Genomic DNA, 23,226 nt, shown 5'->3' on the forward strand with positions numbered 1-23,226 from the left:
CAGATCTGCATTTGACCTCATAACAACCTGTGCTACTGAGAATTAGCTTAGATTTATCAAACCTCATCCTCATGTACATTTCTGGTGATGGGGATAGATGGGAGAAACAAACCATGATGGACCTACGATTCTAGGTCTACACACAGACTTCCTGACATCATGGGGTCTGCCCGGCTCCCACACCACACATTACTGCTCTCCCTGCTTTGGTCCCGCCCAAAGGATCCAGCTGACGACCAAGCATCACCACCCTTTGCCAGTCCCTCATCCACCCAGTGATCTTAAAAATTGATGTCAGGAATCAGCCTGCAGGATGTTAGCATCACAGACTATAACCCTAAAAACTGTCACATGGTAGGTCTTATCACGTGCCAACCTTCATGACTTACATGGATTGGTTCATAAATTCTACTGTGACACTTACACATTAGAGTATGATCGCTTGTGTGTGTGTGTGTGTGTGTGTGTGTGTGTGTGTGTGTGTGTGACTGTGTGTATATGCATGAGTGTGTGCATGTGTGCACACGTTTGTTCATGTGTTGGGGGGAGTGCATGAATGCCAGAGGTTGATATTGTCTTCCTCTATTGTTCTTGACCTTATTTCTTGAGGCAGGGTCTCTTACTGAACCTGAAACTCACCAATTCATCTAGACTGGACTGCCCGGCCCACGAGCTGCAGGGATCCTCCTGTCTCCATCCGAAGATGATAGGCGTGTGCCTGGCCTTTTATGTGGGTGCGGAGGGTCAAGACTGAGCTAAGGTCTGCACACTTGTGTGGCAGGCGCTTCTCCAACTTTACAGTCTCCCCAGCCCTGGCACATATCTGGCTATCGGCTCTGCCAAACGCACCAAAACTGTCCTGCAGAGAACGTATTAACCTGTTGGAAAGGAAAAGAAGTGAGGCCTTGTGGAGACTGAAATAAAATGGGAATTGAACCAATAAATCTGATTGCCAAGTCCTTCCCCCCTGTTTAACTGGCCACCAGGGTGTGTAGCATTTTCCTTTCTGATGAACTGGTCTCAAACTAGCGTCGAGCGGGGGGCCATTTCGGAAATAAATCTCCACCTCGTAATGGTTGTCTTGCTCTTTGCCCTCCGCTCTTTGTCTTCTCTCCATAGTCAGGCCCAGTTTCCCCTCAGGCTTCAGGTGAAAACCTCCCCGTGAGTCCTCCTCTGTCGCCGCATCCACAATCCGGCATCACCACCAGGTCACCCTAGAGTTAGAGCTTGTTACAGTGATGTGAAAGTAAAGGGAAGTTCATACAGAAGCCGTCTCCATTAAAGGGAAAAGCTCATTGTCAAATAAACATCCCTCCAAAGCAATCTCAATTAACAACAACAACAATAACAATAATAATAATATGAAGAGATAAAGGCTTGCTTCTGAGTTTACTGAAAACTTTTCCTTTGGTTTTGGGTTTTCCCAGTCTTCTCTGGAGCCTCCCAAAGGTGTAAGCCTATAATTTTAATTATGTCTTGGCACCTTCATGAAGCAAATAGGCTGCTCAGGTAGTATTTATTACCTGTTAGGAAGGGTACTTCTGAATATGCTTCACAAATTCCAGCTGCAGTGAACGGCGGTGGGCCTTTTCAAGGACAGGAGGGGTGGGCTGGAACACACGCAAGAGAAAAGTTGCTCATTAAGGGAAGGCTTGTTATCCGGGAACGTGTAATTAAGGTGAAGGCCCAGTTTCAGTGACAGCCAACACTCGGGTAGTTGTTTGATTGCCGCGTGGGTCAGGGATCAGCTCCTGCTACAAGATGTAGGCACATTAGTGTGTTAGTGAGCAGGTTAGGAGTAAATTACAGCTGCCTTTCTCCAGCGCATTACTGTCGGTCTTCATTGTTTTGTTTTTACTGTACATCAGCAGGACTGTGGCTTCTGAAGACTCTGTGTGACAGGTTAGGCATTTTATCCTTTGAGTAAACAGTAATCATGGTGTGAAGAAAGTGGGGCATTGGAGAGTTTTTTTTTTTTTTTTTCTTCTATTCTTTGAGAATTCCACTCTTCTTTTTAGTTTGCTCCAAGGGCTCATTGGGGATACATATATTAAGCCCTTTAAATAGTTCATAATAAATCTTTGTCTCAGGCTGATTCTGACAGTTTTTTAAAGAGTCTTTTAAGAGAGAATCCTCAATCATTTGTTAATCCATGGGGTGATCTTCAGACTTCAGGAAAAAAAATAACAGCCCGGGCTCTTGGGTAGTGAAAATACAATGGCGGAAAAAAGAAATATATAAATATGGAAAATCCCAAGAACATCACCTTGCTGAGATTACATATTCTGCATGTGTCTAAATGCTTGCTCTTGCCTCAACAAGCTAAAAGAGAAAGGAAAGTAATTGTCTGAATAGTAAGGATTTGTATTGCTAATTTTATGTTTTTGGACTTACATACATCTAAAACATCAGACTTCAAACTGTCTAGGAAAAAATATGCTTCATAGAATAAATTCTTTTGATGGAAAGATCATTTCTTCTTTGCTCTTTCTTTTACAACCACCAATGTCTCCGTGTGTGTGTGTGTGTGTGTGTGTGTGTGTGTGTGTGCGCGCGCGCGCGCGCACAGAGACAGGGAGAACTATTTTACCTGTTTAGGGATCAACATTTTACTTTCAAAGGATGAGCTTTTGATGCTGGTTATTGGTATCAACAATAACATTGAAGCTTTGTAGGGTAAGACATAGCATCCAAGTAGAGACCTCCTAGGCCAGCCTCACCAGTGTATTTACATATTTTAACTTCTGCTGTAGCTAGATATGAATTAGTTCATCAAGAACACTGGATGTTCATCATTTTCAAATATAACATGAATTTAGCATGCATGATTTTAATACACAAAAGAATCATGCACATTTGCTAGATGAAAATGAGGCACTATTATATCTCACGTAAATAATGAACATTACTAATCATTATAATACTTATGCATTATTTGTACAGTGAATTCAAAAAATTTTTACAGTCTCTCTGCAGCAGAAACATGCACTTGGTCTCAAGTGTTTTACATGTAAATAACGGATCATTTTAGGAAAATGTCTCTACGTTTACTTAGCCGTGCTTATAACTGAAGTGCCTCACAGGGAAACTGAAGTATGTAGGTCATTGCTTTTAGTAAAAGATGCAGGCCAACACCACAGAAGGTCCATTTTCTCCATGTATGTGCTCTAAACCCAAATATTATTTCCAAAATTCAGTTCTGAAAAATATCAGAACTTTACTAATGACATGCAAATGGAGTTTGTTAGCGAGAACACAAATAATAAAATGGAGTACTGGGTGAAGGACAGCCTACTGTTAGAGATGGATTCATTCTCAAGTAAGGTCAAATAATTGAAGACCTGGAACAAGGGTAGCCATAAATATCTAGAGCTCCTGCAGTTGAGGGAATTAACCATGAAATAATTATGAAGAATGCAGTGGGAACATTCAGCTCCCAGGCAACAGGGAATGTGTGGTAGTAGCTTTGAAAATAGTTATTTAACATTATAATATATACAGTTTAGCTTCAGAAGCCTACTGATATGATGCCAAAGTGTTGATGGTAAGTATATATTTGATTTAATTTTTATATACTAAATATATATATATATATATATATATATATATATATATATATATATATAATTGGAAAGCTCTATTTGCAGGGATCACCCTATCTTATGAAACAGGAAAAAATAGAAGTAATTAATGTCAACAGATTTGCTTTGTCCCCAGTTTGAGGAAAGGCAGTGTTTACTCTATTTCCCTCATGACCATTAGCAATAAACGTATCTCTTTTTAAGTGAGGAAAAGAAAGCAATTCTGTGGAAGAGCTAACTGCAAACTATGTAAATGGACTGGTTAAAAAAGGACTGCTTTCTTTTCATCCCCACCACTTGGGAAGAGTATGCACAGCTCTTGAAGAAAATACACAAATGGCCTAATATGGAGTTCAGAAATGGAAATTCTGCTCACACATCCATTAGCACTTGGGGACAATAGTGATGAGACCCCAAGTTCCTCACCACAAAAAGAGAACAATGTCCTGCTGAAGACTGGAAGACTTTGTTGAAGATGGAAGATGGAACCATGATCATTGAAACTTATGAGGATCACAAGACAGGAAAATTTGTTTAATTAAAGATGTCCAAAACAGATATTCATTAATAAAATAAAAGATGAAAATAATTATTGAATCATCTCCAGTTTCTTACTTCTTTAGATTATTACCAATAATGCCACGAAGACTCTTCCCCCAACAAATAACTCACAGTTCCTTATTGATGATAGATTTACTATAGCATTTCTAACTGAAAACATCTCAAAAGTAACCATTTCAAGATGCTCTGGGATACAGCCACAGAATAACCAACAAAATCTAGCCAGCCTCCTTGGAGTCCTGTAGATATCTTCTAAGGAAAGAGATAAGTAAAATTGTCAGAAGATACCATTCCAGGAGCGATGAGGAGACCCAACACCCCTAATGCGCACACTTACACAGGAAAATGAAAGCACACCACTGTGCTAGGCTTATCCTTGAGAGGGTACATCTGAAAAATCCCCTCACACCAAATTGCCCTTAAATTCTCAGCTGTTGCTTGCTGTTCCCACTCTCTCCAGTGACAAAGCCCTGAACACTCAGCATCCTTTCCATTAAGGAAACCAACGCAGCTCAGCCTGCCTTCTAAACCCCTCTATTCGTGGCCCTACTGAGAACTTGACCGCAGTCAATCAAAACCTTCTTCTAGGCAAAGGGTAGGCCAACTAGCAAATGCAGATACAGGATTCCCCGTTCAGTTTGAAACATATATGCAATTTTTGGATCATACTAAAACAAAAAAATCATTCATTGATTATCCAAAATCCAAATTAATAAGGCGCCCTGCTTTTTCTCTGCAAGCATTGGTTAGAAGCAGATGCTCCAGTTTCCACCCGCCTTCCCATAAGCCCCATTCCTCTTACCCCTCACTGAGCCCCATTTCCCTCCAGGCCCCACCCTTTCCCCACAGCAGTGTTCTAGCTAACTCAGTTCCATTCCTCCTAGGCGTAAAGAGAAGTGGTCATCCTATTTTTCTTCTGCTGACATTTCCACACCATTTTGCCTAGAAGCTTAAAAACTTTCTATTCAAAAAAAAAAAAAAAAGTACTGGAGCTGGAGAGATGGCCTGGATGTTAAGAAGGAACCTGGGTTCCATTCCTAGCATCCTTATCAGGCCGCTCACAACCACCTGTGGCTCCACTTGCAGGGGATTCTGTGCCCTCTTCCTGCCTCCTTGGGTACCAGACCCCCACATGGTGCACACACATACATGCAGGCATTCACACACACACACACACACACACACACACACACACACACACACACACACACACACACACACACACAAAATAGATTTTTTTTTCGAACAGTAAATAGCAGTCTTTCCCTGTTCTCAGTAAAGCTGTCTGATGGTCCCTCCCTGACTTGCTTCCATCAACCCAGCTCCTGTTCTGCATACCTCCAGCCACAAGGTGGCAGCATGCCAGAATCAGAGTTCATGGCAGGAACTAATAAACACAAAGTTCCCTGGCCTGAAGAATCATTGACTTAGAACATTGACCACACTTTATTTTCAAGATTAAAAAAAAAAAATGTTAAAAGAGAAATTGAGAAAAACTTAGGAAGGAAAAAAAATGTAAGTCTTAAACTGTATCAGTTTCCATAGACATCATAAATGGGAGAAAATGCCAAATAAATGGGGAGATATTGTCAAGAAGTGTGTCGAAGTTAATAACTTTAGTATTCTTAAGGATCTCATTCAAACTGAAAACCAAACTATATTGAAAACCCAATTAGAAACTAGAGAACATAAATATATGACTTAGTGAAAACATTCAAATAGCCAATAAATATGTATTACAGCATAATTCATCCTCACTGAAAGTAGAAATGCAAACTAAACATGTCAGATGTTTTTGCATGTGACTTATCAGGGAGCTCCCCATAAGCATCTTTCTCTGTATCTTGCCCATCTGATCTTTTTTTTTATCAAATAAGAGCACATACTTTAAGATGACCGTCACTGTAAAGAGCATCAAACATGGCTGACAGTCATATCAAGTGATGCAGGACAATTTCTCAGGCCATCAGTTTGTCTAGACATATTAAGAGCCTTAACAGGCCAGTTCCTGCCCTTTTAGACTAATAGCACTCAAGGAATCTACTCTAAGATTCAATGGCAAAGCTGTAAGATTAGTGTCAAAAGAAATATTACATAACCACTAAAAATAGTACATTTGAAAATGATGTGATGACAAGAACAGATGAAGGTACTATGATGTTCTTTTTAAGGGTTTGTTTTCAAGCTGGTCCCTAGAGCCCCGGTGTGTACCTGCTCTCTTAACAACGTCTAGTAATGTGAAAACCATACCACAACGAGCTCTAGAACAAATGCAGATATAATCTATATCTTTGCTGTTGATTGAGACAAGGTCTCACCAGTAAGCCTATGATAGCTCCCAACTTGTAGCAATCATTCTTCCTTTCCAAATACAACCTTAGCCATTGCATTCTCTTTATTTTCTCTTGATGCCAGTTGTTTTCCCACATGGTCTATCAAAACCCTCCCATCCTAATTCTTCAGACTCTCAATGGCCTTCACTTGACTGAGGTGTGAGCTACAACATTCCCAAAGCTCCTAGCTTTCCCTTCCAGACCTTCTTCTCCCCTCTCATCCTCCCTTTTCCTCTTTGTCCCATTTCAGAGGTTCACTTCTTTCTCTGTCATCATCAAATACCCCTTCAGCTGTAAGTTCTTCGGCTGCCGTTTCCAACATGCACAACTCCAAACTCAGGCGGCTCCATCAGTAAACATGCTCAGGGCCCTTTATTTTTAACACCAGAAGTCACCACGGAGAGAAGATGGCTTAACTCGGTCCTTTCCCACTCTTTCTGTGGAAGCTGCTTGCTCAAGATCTCCAGTGGGAACACCTCAAGAGGCAGTTGAGTGCTTACAGTCATGTTCACTAGCTCTTCCCTTGGTTGTGATCCAGGAAATCCTCTACTGAAGACAAATACTGCATCCTAGCTTCGAACAAATACTCAAAAGTAGCACATCTAAAATCTCAGTCACATATATATTTATGCATGTATATGTATGTGTGTGTATATGTACACATATGTGTATGTATGCATGTATGTACACAAATATATGTGTGTATAAATATATACATGATTGATATATATTATATCCTCACTATTAGAGTCATTCAACAAGTATTTAATATGATAACTGAAAAAGAAATAGTGAGCTATAATAAAATATTTGATGTGTGCATAAATGTATTTAAAATACAATATTATCTTTGGGGGCTTCTGCCTCCCATATGCTGAGATTAAAAGCAGTACCACCACCACCACCACCACCACCTGGCTAAAAACTGCACTCTTCCCACCCTGCTTGGACAGGAGAGCGCTACTCTGGCTGCTCTGGTCTCCTGTCTGACTTTGCATCTGGCTGGATGAAGCTGCCCCCAACTCTGGCATTACTTTCAGGGCTTTGAAGCGAGGGAAGGCCGAGTGCAGCTGTGTGTCTGTCTTTGTGCCGACTCCTCCTCCAGATACCTCCATTTTAAAACACAGAGCCTGAATGACATCTGTGCCCGAGATGGAGACTCGGCCAGCATGCAAAGAAGATAAGCATGGTGGTCGAACTGGATACCAGTTGCCAGTTGCCACTCCGTGATTAGGCAGCATGGAAGATTCATGTATATAAAATAGTATATTAAAGTAAACTTACAAAAGCAAAGAGCAATCACTACAACTATAATTTTTTCTTCTCCTTTGGAATTCTAATTTTAAAAGCATTAAAGGAGACAGCTGCTCATGCTGTGATATGCGCTAAACAGCCTGAAGGATGGAAAAAAATATATTTGTAGCTCATAATAACTATTGACCTTTCTGATATACAATGTTCCCTGCGTTAGCTATTCGGTTCTATCAACAGTGAAGATTGAACATGACTTTTTAATAGAAAACATGGGGTTTTGAGCTGCCTTCACCAAGGTGTTTATGTATTATTTTGTATTGTACTACAAAGACTTGAGTCCAGATGCCCTTTGTCTGGAATCATATGTGTCGTAAAGAAAAGGAGAACAGAGGAGAAAATGTAGAGATGGGGGAGGAAATAAACGAATGAAACAGAAAAGAAAGAACAAGCCTCAGACTGTTGAGGATCTTTTATATGAAGAATTGGCTCGTCACCCCTTTATAGTGGTGATAAAAGCATTGCCACACTCGATCCCATGCACAATATTTGTAATGGAATCCACGCTGTGTCCCAGGAGGACATACTATATTTTTCTTTCAGAATAGATCCCTCAAGTGGCAACATTTATAGGAAGTTTCCAAGAAGATTTAGAACCCTGGCTTATAGTATTCATGCCATGTGTCCTTTGGCATGCAGGGCTGCTGCAGTGTGGGTCACAGTGGCCATCATGTACTCTCCCAAGTGGTCTTTACAGTACCCGGGCTTCTCCTTGAACTCCTTTGCTTACTAGTTGTGTATAGAAACACCCACCATTAGCAGCTTGACTCTGAAGCTGTATATTTTCCCACAGTGGTGTAATCCAAACACCGACTGGTAGCATCAGGCAGCTGCCACACACTCTCTTTGCTCCAGTGGAGGACTCATTCAAAAAGCAGCTCTGCCGAGCACAAGGAACATGAACAGCAACCCAACATTAGGATCCCATCTCCAGACAGGCCAGAGAGTGCCGGGGGGTCCTGATAGGTGGCAGGGGTTGGCGGGCTATTAGAATGTCTCTGTCTCTCTCTGTCTCTGTGTGTTTCTGTCTGTCTCTCTCTCTCTCTCTCTCTGGTTATTTTTATGTTACTTTAGAAAGTTTATTGCAGAGTATTGTAGCACAGTTATAGCTCAGCTCTGGAGTTCAGTTAATGATTCCCAAGTTTTTAAACAGTCCTGCAGACTCACGTGAGTCGGGGCAGGAAGCGACCCTAAAGAGATTGAAATAAAAGGGGCTTGCATTAGCCCAGTCCAGAGCAAGTGCCCTGGCTGACATTGAGGTCGCTGAGTCAGAGGACTCCCACCACTGCACTGCCTTTGAGGGAAAGAACATTCCAGAGCAGAGAAAAGAGAGGGCACAGCCTGGCCGTGCCACCAGGGCCACCAGGGCCACCAGTCCCACTGTGGTATCCTCAGGGCTGTTGTCCCAGGACATGGCAAAGATGGGCCCACGGGATGAAAACCACCTCTCAGAAACAGACAGCAAAGTGTTCTCCCCCCTGAGGATGTGGCCAGCCCTCTGTTACTACCAAAATAACCCAAAATAACTGCAGAAAGCAGTTCCTTAGAGATGAGTATGGGGAGAAGACACAATGTTCCCCTCCCCCAAAATGTTCTGGGATAAGATACTATGTAGCTTGGGAGAGTGTAGGGGTCAAGTGGAGAATTCTTGAAAGAAAGCATCTAAATGCCACCTTGTCTCAGCACGAGCAGCCTGGAGGGATGAGTGGGGAGAGAAGAGCGTGAGAGAGGAACCGCAAGGACGATAAGATGTCTTTGGGACATCTCATGGTTGCAGCCCTATTGTTAGAACCTTTTGAAAATTACCAGCTTTAAAAAACCGAGCACTCAAATAAACGGACCCATCCTTATCCAATTAATATTGCGATCCATAGCCCCTGCACCTGAGAATTTGCCAGCTACTGACTCACTGGCAAGCATTCCTTGCCACTGTCACACAAGGGTAAGCCATGCCCATGGTTGTCTTGTATCAGAACAAAGCTAGGATCGTCCCAGAAAGATCTGACATGGACATTACAGCTGCTGTGAATGCAGATCAGTCTGAGTATTGGCAGCTCTAAAGAGGCAGTCAACATGTAGGATAACCAAAGCAATGATTATATGTGTGTGGGTGGATGGATGGATGGATGGATGGATGGATGGATGGATGGATGGATGGAAGGAAAGATAGATAGATAGATAGATAGATAGATAGATAGATAGATAGATAGAGATAGATAGAGAGATAGATAATGTATAGATAGATAGATATATACATACATACACATATAGAATAAGCCACTCAAGGTGTCATAAGGGATCAAGGCTAGACGTATCAGTCATGCTGCCTTCTGTTACATAGAATAAAATTAAATGGAGATAAAAAAAATATTAGTAACTAAGAAAAGCATGTTGTAGACATCATGGTCTTTGGAGTCAGATAAATATTTGTCTTGTCTGTGCTCTGCCACCAGCTGGCTGGGAGACCTCAGGTAACATACTGTTTTAAGATCATGAATATTTATTGTTTACATTAGTCAGTATGGGATAGGTTGTTCTGCAGTTTTTTTTTTTCCAAGTCCCCAGTTACAACAATGATTTAAATCTGTGAGAGCTGAAATCCAGGGAAGGGAGGGGGGGACCGCACATTGTCTTCTAAAACTTAGGCTAGGAGAGCAGCCACCACATGGACTGGTAATAGTCATCATGTCAAAAGGACAGAGACAGCAAAGCATCAGGACTGGGGCCTGAAAATGAGAAGACTCTTCTGACATCTTGTTATCTAAAAGCAGATACATGAGCACCAACTCCAAGTAACTTTGAAAGTACAGTTTTTCCTCGAGTGATAGAAAGGGTTTTTAATATCTTTAAATTATAAATGCACATTAATTGCGTACATGTCATTTCCATATGACATCTCATGACGATCCCTCTTTTAATGCCTCCTCTCTCCTCCCCTAGACTCCCTGACCCTCCTCCTCTGCTACTTGAAGGAGAAACTTTTGTAAAAACAGACACACATTGCCAGATTTCAGTGTAAACACACACATCCTAAAGCCATGGGAAATAAGTGCTTCTTAGACACCCAACAGCATGTACCCATGAAACAATGTGACTCCATCAGAAGACCTGCAGAATGAGAGCCTGCAGAATGAGAGCATGCCCCTGTCTTCTTGAAATAATTTAGGAGGTTGGCACTTTGTTGTTGTTGTTTGGTTTTTTTTTTTTTTTTTTTTTTTTTTAGATTTATTTCTTTATTATGTATACAGTGTTCTGCCTGCAGGCCAGAAGAGGGCACCAGATCTCATTACAGATGGTTGTGAGTCACCATGTGGTTGCTGGGAATTGAACTCAGGACCTCAGGAAAAGCAGCCAGTGCTCTTAACCGCTGAGCCATCTCTCCAGCCCCATCAGGTTGTGATGGCGCACACCTTTAATCCCAGCACTCAGGAGGCAGAGAGGCAGATGGATCTCTGTGAGTTCGGGGCCAGCCTGGTCTACAGAGTGAGATCCAGAAAAGGCTCCAAAGCTACACAGAGAAACCCTGTCAAAAAAAAAAAAAAGTAGAGTGTTTTTAAACATCTCATAAATACCCGGAAAGATTGGTTTAGGCACTGAAGTGGGAGCAAGTGTATGTGACCTCACCATAGCCACAAGCTCTGCTCAGAATTCAACCAAACTACTAAAGAAAATAATTTTTAATTGCATCAGCATGAACCTTTTCTTCCTTATCATCTCTTTTGGTTCTCTCCATGCCTGTGCACATGTATTCATGTACGTGTATACATAGGGGTGTGTGTATGTATATGGGGAGGCCAGGATTCAACATCTAGGATCTCCCTCAATTGTTTCTCCACTTTATTTTTTCAGACAGTAGCTCTCTGTGAACTAGAGTTCTCTGAATCAGCTAGACTAGCTGGCCAACAGACCCCAGAGATCCTCCTCTCTCCACTTCCCCAGCCCTGGGACTACAGCAGTGCATCACAGGCCTGGGGATCAGAACCCAGGTCCCCAGGCTCACACAGCAAACATTTGACTTACTGAGGCTTCTCCCCTGCCCTGTATCATTAATCCCTAAACTACACAATAGCCGTATACAGAGCATTTCACTGTATTAGTGTGATCAGTAATGTAGATGGTTGGAAGGATGCAAAGGAATACATAGAGTTTGCATGTAAATACTCTATTATGTAGGTCTTGAGAATCTACAGATCTGGGTTCCTGTGAGGGTCCTGGAACCAATCTTGCATGGAGATCCAGGAATGGCTATATTTAATTGCATGTCATAAAGACCCAAATTATACTTTTTTTATACGAAGAAAATTATATCACTATTGAGAAGCAACATTTCTTAAAACTTAATTTTTCTTTTTTTTTTCTGCACACATTAGAGTTTGATGGTATTTAGGGGGTTCAGATGCTAGAACTACACTGAAAACCTCTGGCTTCTTCTGAAATAAGGGTGCCTCCTGATGCTTTTCCCCGTGTGCTTGTGGAGACCCCACAGCAGATACTGAAAGTACTCAGAATGCTCCTGTCCTTCACTCCCATCCTGGAACAGCTATGCAGATCTTATCACCTGTCACCTCCACCTCCTCCACCACCACCTCCTGTCCCTGGCTAAGGAGGAGAAAGCACCACTCCACCATTTAATGGACTCACCAGCAGACGTGTGGTGACAGCAGGCCTCATGATGATGATAGCATTTGCCAACATAAAAAACATTATGGTTTTTTATCATGAATTTTTTCTCTTAAGTTTGTAAAATGTATCAAGACTGACATTCCAAGAACTGCAGCAGTATAGGCTTATTTAAAAGTTGGGGGGCTGGAGAAATGACTCTGTGGTTAGGGAGAACATGTACCTCCTATAGAGGACCCAAGTTTGGTTCCTAACACCCTCGTTGGATGGCTCACAGCTGACTGTAACTCCAGCTTCAAGCCATCCAATGCCTCTGACCTCCATAGACCCCTGAATTTAAGCATACACACCCTGTGGACACCTAATCACCTCTCTCTCTCTCTCTCTCTCTCTCTCTCTCTCTCTCTCTCTCTCTCTCTCACACACACACACACACACACACACACACACACACACACACACACACACTCACAATTTTTTATTGAAGAGTTAGACCCCTGAGATTCAGCAGAACAAAGAAGTGTATATCTCTCTATTTTTATTGAGCTTTTCATCCTGCAGGTCTTGTTTTTGTGTTTTCATCTCCTGGTTTATATTTTGTGGGCTAAGAGTGGCCATGACTCAGATCTGACCACTCAATGAAGCTTTTCCATAGGTCTGCCTTTTATGTTTCAGGCAGTGGCTAGAACTTCCTGGAATCCCAAACTGATCAGAACATGAGGAAGTAGTGGCCAGTCTCCAAGAGTTGACAGGAAAGCATTCCACATCTAGAAAGCACTCTGCAGTTCTTTCTTAGACATAAGAAGGAGCCACTGTGTCTGGAAAACACAGGTCTCAGGGACTTCTCTAACTTACTCCATCCATCCCTCACGACCTTCCTCCCCTCAGCACCACAGTCTCAGCAGCCAGGGCCCAACCACTGTGCCTTCTACCCCAGTACAGCCTCCCCCCTACCCGAGTACAGCCTCCCCCTACCCCAGTACAGCCTCCCCCTACATCAGTACAGCCTCCCCTACCCCAGTACAGCCTCCCCCTACATCAGTACAGCCTCCCCCTACCCCAGTACAGCCTCCCCCCACGTCAGTACAGCCTCCCCCCTACCCCAGTACAGCCTCCCCCCTACATCAGTACAGCCTCCCCCCTACCCCAGTACAGCCTCCCCTACCCCAGTACAGCCTCCCCCTACCCCAGTACAGCCTCCCCCCTACCCCAGTACAGCCTCCCCTACCCCAGTACAGCCTCCCCCCTACATCAGTACAGCCTCCCCCTACCCCAGTACAGCCTCCCCCTACCCCAGTACAGCCTCCCCCCTACCCCAGTACAGCCTCCCCCTACCCCAGTACAGCCTCCCCCTACCCCAGTACAGCCTCCCCCTACCCAGTACAGCCTCCCCCCTACATCAGTACAGCCTCCCCCTACCCCAGTACAGCCTCCCCCTACCCCAGTACAGCCTCCCCCCTACCCCAGTACAGCCTCCCCCTACCCCAGTACAGCCTCCCCCTACTTGCATGCTCACCTGAGACTCAAGAGGGTGCTCTCCTGAGCTGATGGCCCTTGCCTGTCACACTGCAGATAAAACCTCTTTCAGAGGAGAGATACCATTGTCCCAATCACATTTGCTACCCCATAGGAAGCATGGCGGTGGTTGGGTGTGTGTTGAATAAGTTCGTCACCCGTCCCATTGAAAGGTGCACCACAGCAGGTTCCTTCTGCTTCTGTCCTCAGAACCATAAAGCTAGGGCTGTTAAAGTCGCCATCAGGAAGGACTCAAGCTCTGAAGATTGGCCCGTCTACTTCTCATTGACTCCCCAGTCCCCTTGCTCTTGAGATAAAATATGATGGTTCATTGAGATTCTACAGCTCAGCTTCAGCGGGGCAGAACCTGACCTTAGCATTCCCTTCACATGGGTATCCCCGGCGTAATTAACATTACCCTGCATGTTTAGGCAATTACTGCTGTAACATGAGGCAGGATGCTGTACTCCTGCCTCAGCCAGAACATGACATGGTGTTTGGCTCCACAGCTCATGCGAAGCTGTGTTTTCACCCAGCTGGAAGCCCCCTGTCCGCCATCCCTCCTCTACACTGTAAGTGTTTTACTGTGCAGTTCCCATTCTGAAAACAGCATGCCTGAATTACCTTCCCTTCTACGGTGAGGCGATTCCTTCCTGACTGGGTGAGGATATCCAGAACCCTACCCCTAAAGCCCTAAAAACATATTTCTCTTCTCTGAGAAGTTTCTTTTGTTTTCCCCTATGCTACTGCAAACACAATCTTGCTGACACAGAGCTAAATTTTTAAAAGCTGAGTGTGGGGTGTGGATTCTGATGGCTTCGTGTTAGGTCAAGTCTCCGAGGACCAGTGTCAATAAATGTGAAAGGGACAGCAGTAGATGGGCATACTTTTCCATTTCCAGCAGGATGAAAAACTACTATAAATTAAGTCTAACCTTAAATGTATAATCTGTCCTTGGAAGGAAAAAAAAAAAAAAAAGGATATAGCATCTTCAAGCTCTCGGCATCCCTTACGAGAAAAAAATTGGTTCTAAGGGTCTCTGATCTTGTGTTTTAGTAAAATAGAACTGCACGGCTGACTGACAGTTCTGATCTAAAGCATTTACGTTTAAGTTTTGATCTCTCTGCTTTTGATTAAAACTAATGAGCTCATTTAATTCAAAATGGGAATCTCTGATAAGAGAAATAAGGTTGATGTGATTGGATTAGAGGGGCAAATTAAACTCTTAGAGCAGAAGTTTGTGCTTATATAGTGTATTAAAAAGCTGTTGGCGTATTATGGCGTGTTAGATGATGAGAAAAATTTCATAGTAATTCATATTTAATCAGAAGAAATGAAAGTACTAAATATAACATGGCTCTGCTTTTCCCTCGAGTGATAAAAAGCTGTACATTTAAAATGACATCAGATCCATGCTCTCTAAAACAAAAAAAAAGCCTTGAGAGAGACACATAAGAAAAGGACAGTTGTCCATCATCTTATCACCCCAGAGTAGAAATGCTACAAATGTAGGAAGTGGACACTTACTGAGATATGAATGACATGGGAAAATCCCCAGACCATAAATAGCACAGTTGCTGTTATTAGAATAACTCATATTCTTCTGTCATCCGAGTATCACATTTAATATGAAAAGTAGAGATTACGGCTTTGAAATACACAAATAGCATGGTCACAATTTGAATTTTTTCCAATTTATAATCTCTTTTAATAATTGTTTTGTTCTATACTTCTTATAACTCTTTTCTCTCTCTCTCCCTCTCTCTCTCTCTATATATATATATATACATATATATATATATATATCTTGAGACAGGATCTCGCTATGTAGCTTTGGCTAGCCTGGAACTCAACCTAATCAGACTGGCCTTGAACTCATTGAGATCTGCCTGCCTCTGCCTCCTAGGATTGAAGTTGTGAGCCACAGTGCCCAGCCTCTTACAGATCTTTATTATATGCATTTTTCCAACCTCCATTCCAGAAAAAAGGAAAAATTAGATTTAAAAAAAGTGTTAGATTAAAGCTAGTCAAAAGAAATCCAGTTTGTTGATGTATTTATTTTTTAACTTTCAATAAAGAAAAAAAATAATATCTAAGAAGATTAAAAATAGAATACCTGGCCACATGCCTTTAATCCCAGCACTTAGGAGACAGAGCCAGGTGGATCTCTGTGAGTTTGAGGCCAGCCTGGTCTACAGAGTGAGATCCAGGATAGACACCAAAACTACACAGAGAAAAGCTATCTCAAAAACAAACAACAAAAAAAGAATACCTATTAGTATAAAATCCCCAAATTTAATTTATTTACAGGAAAAGAATTCAATTTATAAAATCTCATCAACACTTGTTATAAGAGAAAATTGACTTACATTGCCCTCTGACCTGCTTGCATAAAGGCCTTAGATCAGTGGATGGCCAATCACCACTTGAGTTACACGGGTAAAACCATATTCTATTCAGTCTAAAAGCATATAATTGGAAAGAATGACTACTTTGATTACGAGAAGAAATATCTTGTATTAGAAGTGGAGAAGTAGAGAGACCACATAGATACCTCAGCAGTTAGGAACCAAGTATTGCTCCTGCAGAGGACCCAGGTTCACTGCCCAGCATCCACAGCTGGCATCTCAAAACCTACTGCCTGAAACTCCAGCCTAGAGGAGATCGAGCGCCCTCTTCTGGCCTCTGTAGGCACCTGCACTCATCCACCTAGCCCCACATGGACACAGACACACACAATTAAAAATTAAAATAAATAAAATCAGAGAAATAGGAAAACAGACTCTGTTGTTTGGCTGACGGCTGGGGCGATGAGCCATTGTGATGGGCATGAGAATTTGATATTTGGGTAGTTTTCTTCCTCTCGGCCTGTACACCCCATTCTCATGCTTCCATCTGGAGCCGGTTGAGAAGGCTGCATGCAACTGGAGGGTGCAGGGAGAACAAAGAGCAGGACCTGTGTACCTGTTGCCACGGCATCTCTGCCTACCCTCAGTTCATGCCTACCCTCAGTTCATCCCATCAGCACTTGGGCCCTTCCCTTCCAAGCACATCTATCTATGCACACCCACCAACCCCCAAAGGAAGCTCCAACTACTTACTATTAGGCCCCACTTAGGGAGCTGCAGCAAATTAAAAGACCCAAAAAGCTCTTGTAGAAACTGGAAAGGAGTTCCTTTCGGCACCTTAATTTTTCTTTTTTATTTTCTGCGAAGTAAACATATCCTAAATGAGGTAAATTGATTACTGCACTCTTAGCACCCATCAGTCATTTATTTTTAGTGAACTCAAGGGTTGCACCTGAGCCTGTGAGGGGCTGTGTAGAGATCTAAATCCCGTGTGTGTATGTGTTTTTCTGTTCCTCAGTGGAGACAACCAGCCCCAGTCTGCTAACCACCGACAACACCCTTGAGCGGTCCTTTTTCATCCGAATGAAATCCACTCTGACCAAACGCGGAGTACACATCAAGTCATCAGGATATAAGGTAAGCCGGGCTTCGGGACGGGACACATCCAATCCCAGGCAATTTACACTGAGTTTTCCAACTGCTTTGGGTGCGTATAATTAACACACGGGACCTTGAGTGTTCCACAGCATAAGCTCCCTAGCCATTTTTCTGTCTCAGCAGAGAGATCTTTATGCCTCCTCCTTATCACTTCAGACATTGCTGGAGCACCAAATGCCCCAAGCTCATGTCTTTTCCGAAAATCACTAGTTATTAATATGCCAAGTACTTCAGCGCCTGCTAGAGATTCACAGTGGTGGAAATGGTGAGCCAGACTCCTCTCAATCCTGAAGGGAAATGTTCTAGAATGGCTGCTGTAAGAATCCCCCTTCTCTCGTGTTCCCCTTAAAACATCCCCTTTCTCTGAAAGAACTGTCCCAGTCCATAACATGATCACCTAGACTCCTACATGTCGGTAATAAAACAAAAAACAAGTTGGGGGGTGGGGAGATGGTGGAGTGATTGCTGTACAAGCGTGAGGACCCTAAGTTTGGATCACTAGCACCTACGTGACGAGCCAGGCTGAGGGGCACTGGGGAGGTCGAGACAAGAGGATCCCTCGGCTTGCCAGCCAGCCCTGACAAGCAAAGGCAGGAGACTTCCCCAGGGCTTGCCGGCCAGCCCCAGCTAGCACAGTCAGTAGACTCGTCAAGCTCCAGGTTCAGTAAGAGACTACCTCAAAAAATAAGATGAAAAACAGTTGAGAAAGACACTGGACAACAACCTCTGGTCACCACACACACACACACACACACACACACACACACACACACACACCAGATTGAATCTTAGACTCCTTCATTTTGAAATTAAATTCCTGGACATTAGTCATACGTTAACATCCACAGAATGCTCATATTTAAAACTATAAGGCACATGTATTCCTCGCAAGAAGAGATCAAGTCTGGATCTTAATCTACATTATCATCATTTTAAGGTTAAGGATTATAAAAAGCCTTCTAATCACAAGAAAGCCCAACATCCTAGTTACTATAGCAACATAAAAATTAAGACCTAGGAAATTTATGAAATGCCTTTGGAAACCCGAATCGTACAGTTTTACGACACTAACCGTTCTCTTAAGCGGCATTTATTGGACATAGGCAGGCAAACACAAACAAAACGTAGCATCAGTGTGCCAGCCCGACCTGCTCCGGGCTGAGACCTTCAAGCTCCAGCCGGCTCCCCTCGGTAGGGTGACAGTAGCATTGTTGGAGGTGCTAACAACCATTACTGACAGGGCTTAAAACCTTTATGTAAGTCGTCAAAACGCCAGCGGCTCGATAAAGTCAGAGGCGCACACTTTCGTTGACATTAATTCTTTAAGGGGAAAAAAAAAATGTTTTAAGAAGAAGAAAGGAGGCGGCAACTCCTTCCAAGGACGACCTTTAGCTGAGCTGTCCTGCAGGCTGAAAGGCACAGGAGAAGCAACCTTGACCTTTTAGCAGGGTGTAATGCAGAGAGGGAGCAACTGGCCAGTTCCGGCAGTAGTTTCCTCCAAAGACAATTACTATCCGTCCGTGGACTGCAGGGAAGGAAGATAGACCTAGTCTTGGGGTGTTCTGTGCTTTCCTGTCTTAGTGAACAGTGCGCATTTACTCCTTATTAAGTGTGAACATTAGCTCATTTGGATTCCCTAAGTAGACTACAGATGTGAGATATTATTTAAGTACTAGTAAGGGTCATTCTCCGCACTCCAGATTTGGAAGTCCTGGGGTTTCCTTTTGAACTCTTACTTTTCTGTCTGTAAGCATCCTTTCTTGTTTCTGCTAGTTGGTAGGAGGTATATCACAGTGGAAAGCACAAGTTAGTACAACTCATTATCATTGGGTAATTTCACTTTTTGAAAAACAAAATTATTGCCGGGCGGTGGTGGCGCACACCTTTAATCCCAGCATTCAGGAGGTAGAGCCAGGCGGAGCTCTGTGAGTTTGAGGCCAGCCTGGTCTACAAAGTGAGATCCAGGCAAGGCACCAAAGGTACACTGAGAAACCCCGTCTCAAAGAAAAAATTATTTCATACTACGAACTCTAGCTTACAAAGCTCTTTGGATATTTGACCTGAAAAAAAAAAAACAAAAAAAAAAAAACTGGGATGTATGGCTACAACAATCATAAGGATAAATAGTATGCCTAGGCAAGAGACCAATCGTCTGGTTAGGTTGTGATTGGCCGTTCTGGTGCCTCAGTAAAGCTGCTCTTGCTGCCTGACCTGAAATTAGGCTTGTGTACATCATCTGTTCAGCAAAGACGTCTGAGCTCTCAGTACGGGACTTGTTTTAGAATCTAAAATCCCAGCATCCAACAACACAGAGTCCTTGCTTTCACAGCGCTTGCACTCCAGAGCAGGGAGAGGATGATAGCGAGGGAGAGGATGATAGCGAGGTGCAATAAAGCAGCGATTCCGTGAGGGATGCAAACTGAAGGAACAGCAGCCATCATCTTGGAGCCCTGCGAGGCGCTGGGCGTGATTAGCTCGCACAACGGTCCTAGAGGAGAGTGTTTGGACTATTCCCATTTTCTAGACACAAAGAAGCCAAGCATGGGAAAATAAATTAGCCTACCCGAGGTCACACATTGAAGACAGAAAGCTTTGGACTTGGGAAGTCTGACTCCATACCCCATACCTTTACCCACCAGGCTACACTATGCAGAGTGAGGTGAGGAACTGTGAGAGCCAGAGGTCAGTTTAGATAGGATAGGTCACTGGAGGCTCCCCCAAGTAGGTGGCATGTCACCTGAGAGTCATAGAGGAGAAGGGATTAGCATGTATGTGGAGGGGAAGGGGTGGGGGTAAAAGAACATGAAGGATTAAAGAGTCCTTACTATAAAAAGGGAGAGAAAATTTCAGAAGCACAGCCTTGAACAGGAAAGAGTTGGCAAGCATTTAAGAGTGGTTCTAGAACCTGTCAATTCATGAAATGTTAGTGTCCATATCACGGCGACACACCTGTCAGGAAGTCTGTCTCCAGAAACTTCTCTACCCCATGCTGTGCGCCCCCCCCCCAGAACTGCTACCCACAACCCTTTCATCCTCCATTCCCCAGGAAGATGAATCACCCAGCAGGCCCGGCCTTTCCCCTTCTCTGAAACAAATGTTCCTCATTAATTAACATTGTCTGAAAGTTAGGGGAAGACCCAATGAGAGCCTGTGACAGGACACAGCTGAACAGCATCCCCGTGTATCTGCCCGTTCTCAGTAAGTAAATCTAGCAGCTTATAAAACATTCCAATAAAACCGGTAATCACCCACCACCACACAATAAACAGAAAATAAAAAGGAACGGCGATGATAATTTCTCTGCACTTCCAATATTCTTTCTAATTTATTATCCTCGCATGTATGTCGGTTTTCCCACAAAGGTCTGTCTAGGTCATTCTATTTCTTCATTTTTTTTCCGTGACCTTGGACTATGGACCTTTCTAACTTCCTGTTAGACTTCATCTCTTGCCGTCGTCAGGACAACATTCACAGTAACAAGAGGAGCACTGACTGCGTGCTGACTGCGTGCACGGAACCCGGCCTAACACTTTATACTTAGTAGTCCACAAAAGAGCGTCATTTTAAAGTCCCCCTGTGCAGTCTGCACATTGTTATGCCCGGGGTGCAGGTGGCGACCCCTTTCCTGAGTGAACTACCTCCCCAGGTCTGGGCAGCTCTCAAAGAGCTGCTGGGGAATCCGAACTGTCAACCCTTCTGACTCACTTCAAAGAACCAAGTCCCAAGAAGGGCTCAGTGTGATAGGATGGGCCTCAATATATGATCATTTGTATTTTCAGAAGGAGAACTTCCTGCCTGAGACCTTCCTGGTGTAGCTAACAGTGCCCTGCTGCTCTGATGTACCAGGGTGTGGTTGAGTCCTGTTCCTTTCAGGAGCTGCAGAGACTATCTTCCATTCCCATATTCTCATCCTGATCACATACAGGATCATATACATATACGTATACGTATACGTATACGTATACATAGACATAGACATAGACATACACGTATACATATCCATATCCATATACGTATACATATACATATACAGAATCACATACATGCATTCCCTGAGCTGGAACTCCAGAGTCTGCAGCATTTAGCCACTGGCACAATGCCACCGTGGAAAATTCCACACCTGACCTCCTCTGCCAGGTCAGAGTCAAAGCAGAGGCGGTACTAAAAATAATCCATAAAACTACCTTTGAGGCTTTGTGCACACGGTATATATGAAAAACATACATGAAAAACAAATGAGTTTTGTGTTTAAACTTCGGGCCCATCCCCAAAATATCTTGGCATGTATGCAAATATTTTAAAATCTGAAAAATTCTGAAATCTAAAACGCTTTTGGCCCCAAGCATTTCAGAGAGGGGCCTGGACCCTTCTCTGGACGTCATAACCTGGATCCCATAACCAAGAGTTCTAGCCACGAAGTGCCCATTCTGCCCCGGGTGAAGAATGGAATGCAGCATCAGCAGTGGGGGCTTCCCTGGCCACGCCCTGGACCTCAGGGAATTGCTCTTAATGAAGTTTTGTTCTTTCTTGTCCCCGTCCACTTTGAAATCCACAGCAGCGTGTTATCTGGTCCAGCCACTTTTCAGGCCTTAGGGGTCTCCCTGTTGTTCCAGGCTCATTGTTGGCCGGATATCTTAGCGTAACACGGCTCTCATTTAAATTGCCTTCCATCACTATCCGGCCTTCTTGATTAGGTCTATGTCTGGGGGAACTTACTAGGTAGAGCACATGGGGCAAAGGAGCTATGTAATCAGGGAAATTGTGGGAAGGAACGGTAATTGGGTCGCCTCCTCAGCTCCTGTCTTTGGAGGATAGCTTCCTTGCATGCCCACCAGCGCCTCTGTCATGTCTGGAATATTTATCCCCACACGTTTGAGTGTCCTAACTCTAACAGCAGAGAAGAGCAGCCTCTCTTCTGGCAAACAGACAGACAGAGAGAGGGATCCCTGTCCCGTTTTGTGCTAACAGTGTCTTCGCGTCTTCACAGGGGGGACATCTGCAGGAGACTGAATTCCTGCCATGGCATGTACTCAGAAATCACTAAGGGATGCTGGGGGAACTCAGAGGATTTTTTTTTAATTTAACAAGCCTCATCTGGGATGATTTGGGTACCAAAGTGTTGAACTAAATGACTGGAAGACCATCCTTAAGATATATAAAAAAAAAAAAAAAAAAAAAAAAAAACAGAAAACAACTGGCAAATTTGTTGGTTTATTGGGATTGCCGATGGCTTCCATTTCACAAACTTCTAGTCTTGAATGTATAGTGGCAAAAGCATGAAGTTGAGGTGCAAAACTTAGCGAAAGAAAACCTTGCCTTCTCTAAGTACAAGCCTAAGTGTCTTTTAAAGTGCAGATTTCTCTCGTTCGTTTCTGAAAGTTCCTAGTAGCATCTGTCCCATGGCATAAATAAACTCATGTAGTTTTCACAGTGGAGTATTTCATTTGGACGTCATGGAACTCTTTAAAGAAGCCTATGGGAGCTGGGCAGTGGTGGTGCACTCCTTTAATTCCAGCACTCGGGAGGCAGAGGCAGGTGGATCTCTGTGAGTTCAAGGCCCACCTGGTCTACAGAGTGAGTTCCAGTAAAGGTGCAAAGCTACACAGAGAAACCCTGTCTCAGGAGGGGGGTGGTGGGGAGAAGAAACCTATGGAGCCTTTCCCACAGTAAATTCAATTTGCATTTATAGGTTCTTGAATTCGTAGGGTTTATCCACTCATCACAAGTTACAAAATCCCATTTAATATGAAGCCACCTTCAGAACTTACTAAAAAGAACGTTATTACATCTTCCAGATGT

The 23,226-nt window shown here is 43.4% G+C and overlaps 1 protein-coding gene across 8 annotated transcripts in view; it reads left to right on the top strand.

Annotated features, from left to right (window-relative positions):
* The window catches only part of Npas3 (neuronal PAS domain protein 3), an 850,947-nt gene that overhangs the window by 763,351 nt on the left and 64,370 nt on the right, over positions 1 to 23,226 (top strand). For all 8 annotated transcript variants that reach the window (XM_028869762.2, XM_037210972.1, XM_028869765.2 and 5 more), the window contains one exon: positions 17,288 to 17,406. In XM_028869762.2, the coding sequence (XP_028725595.1) occupies positions 17,288 to 17,406 (119 nt within the window). The remainder of the gene's footprint in view (positions 1 to 17,287; positions 17,407 to 23,226) is intronic.

Source organism: Peromyscus leucopus, chromosome 14 (assembly GCF_004664715.2).
Source record: "Peromyscus leucopus breed LL Stock chromosome 14, UCI_PerLeu_2.1, whole genome shotgun sequence".
Taxonomy (NCBI): domain Eukaryota; kingdom Metazoa; phylum Chordata; class Mammalia; order Rodentia; family Cricetidae; genus Peromyscus; species Peromyscus leucopus.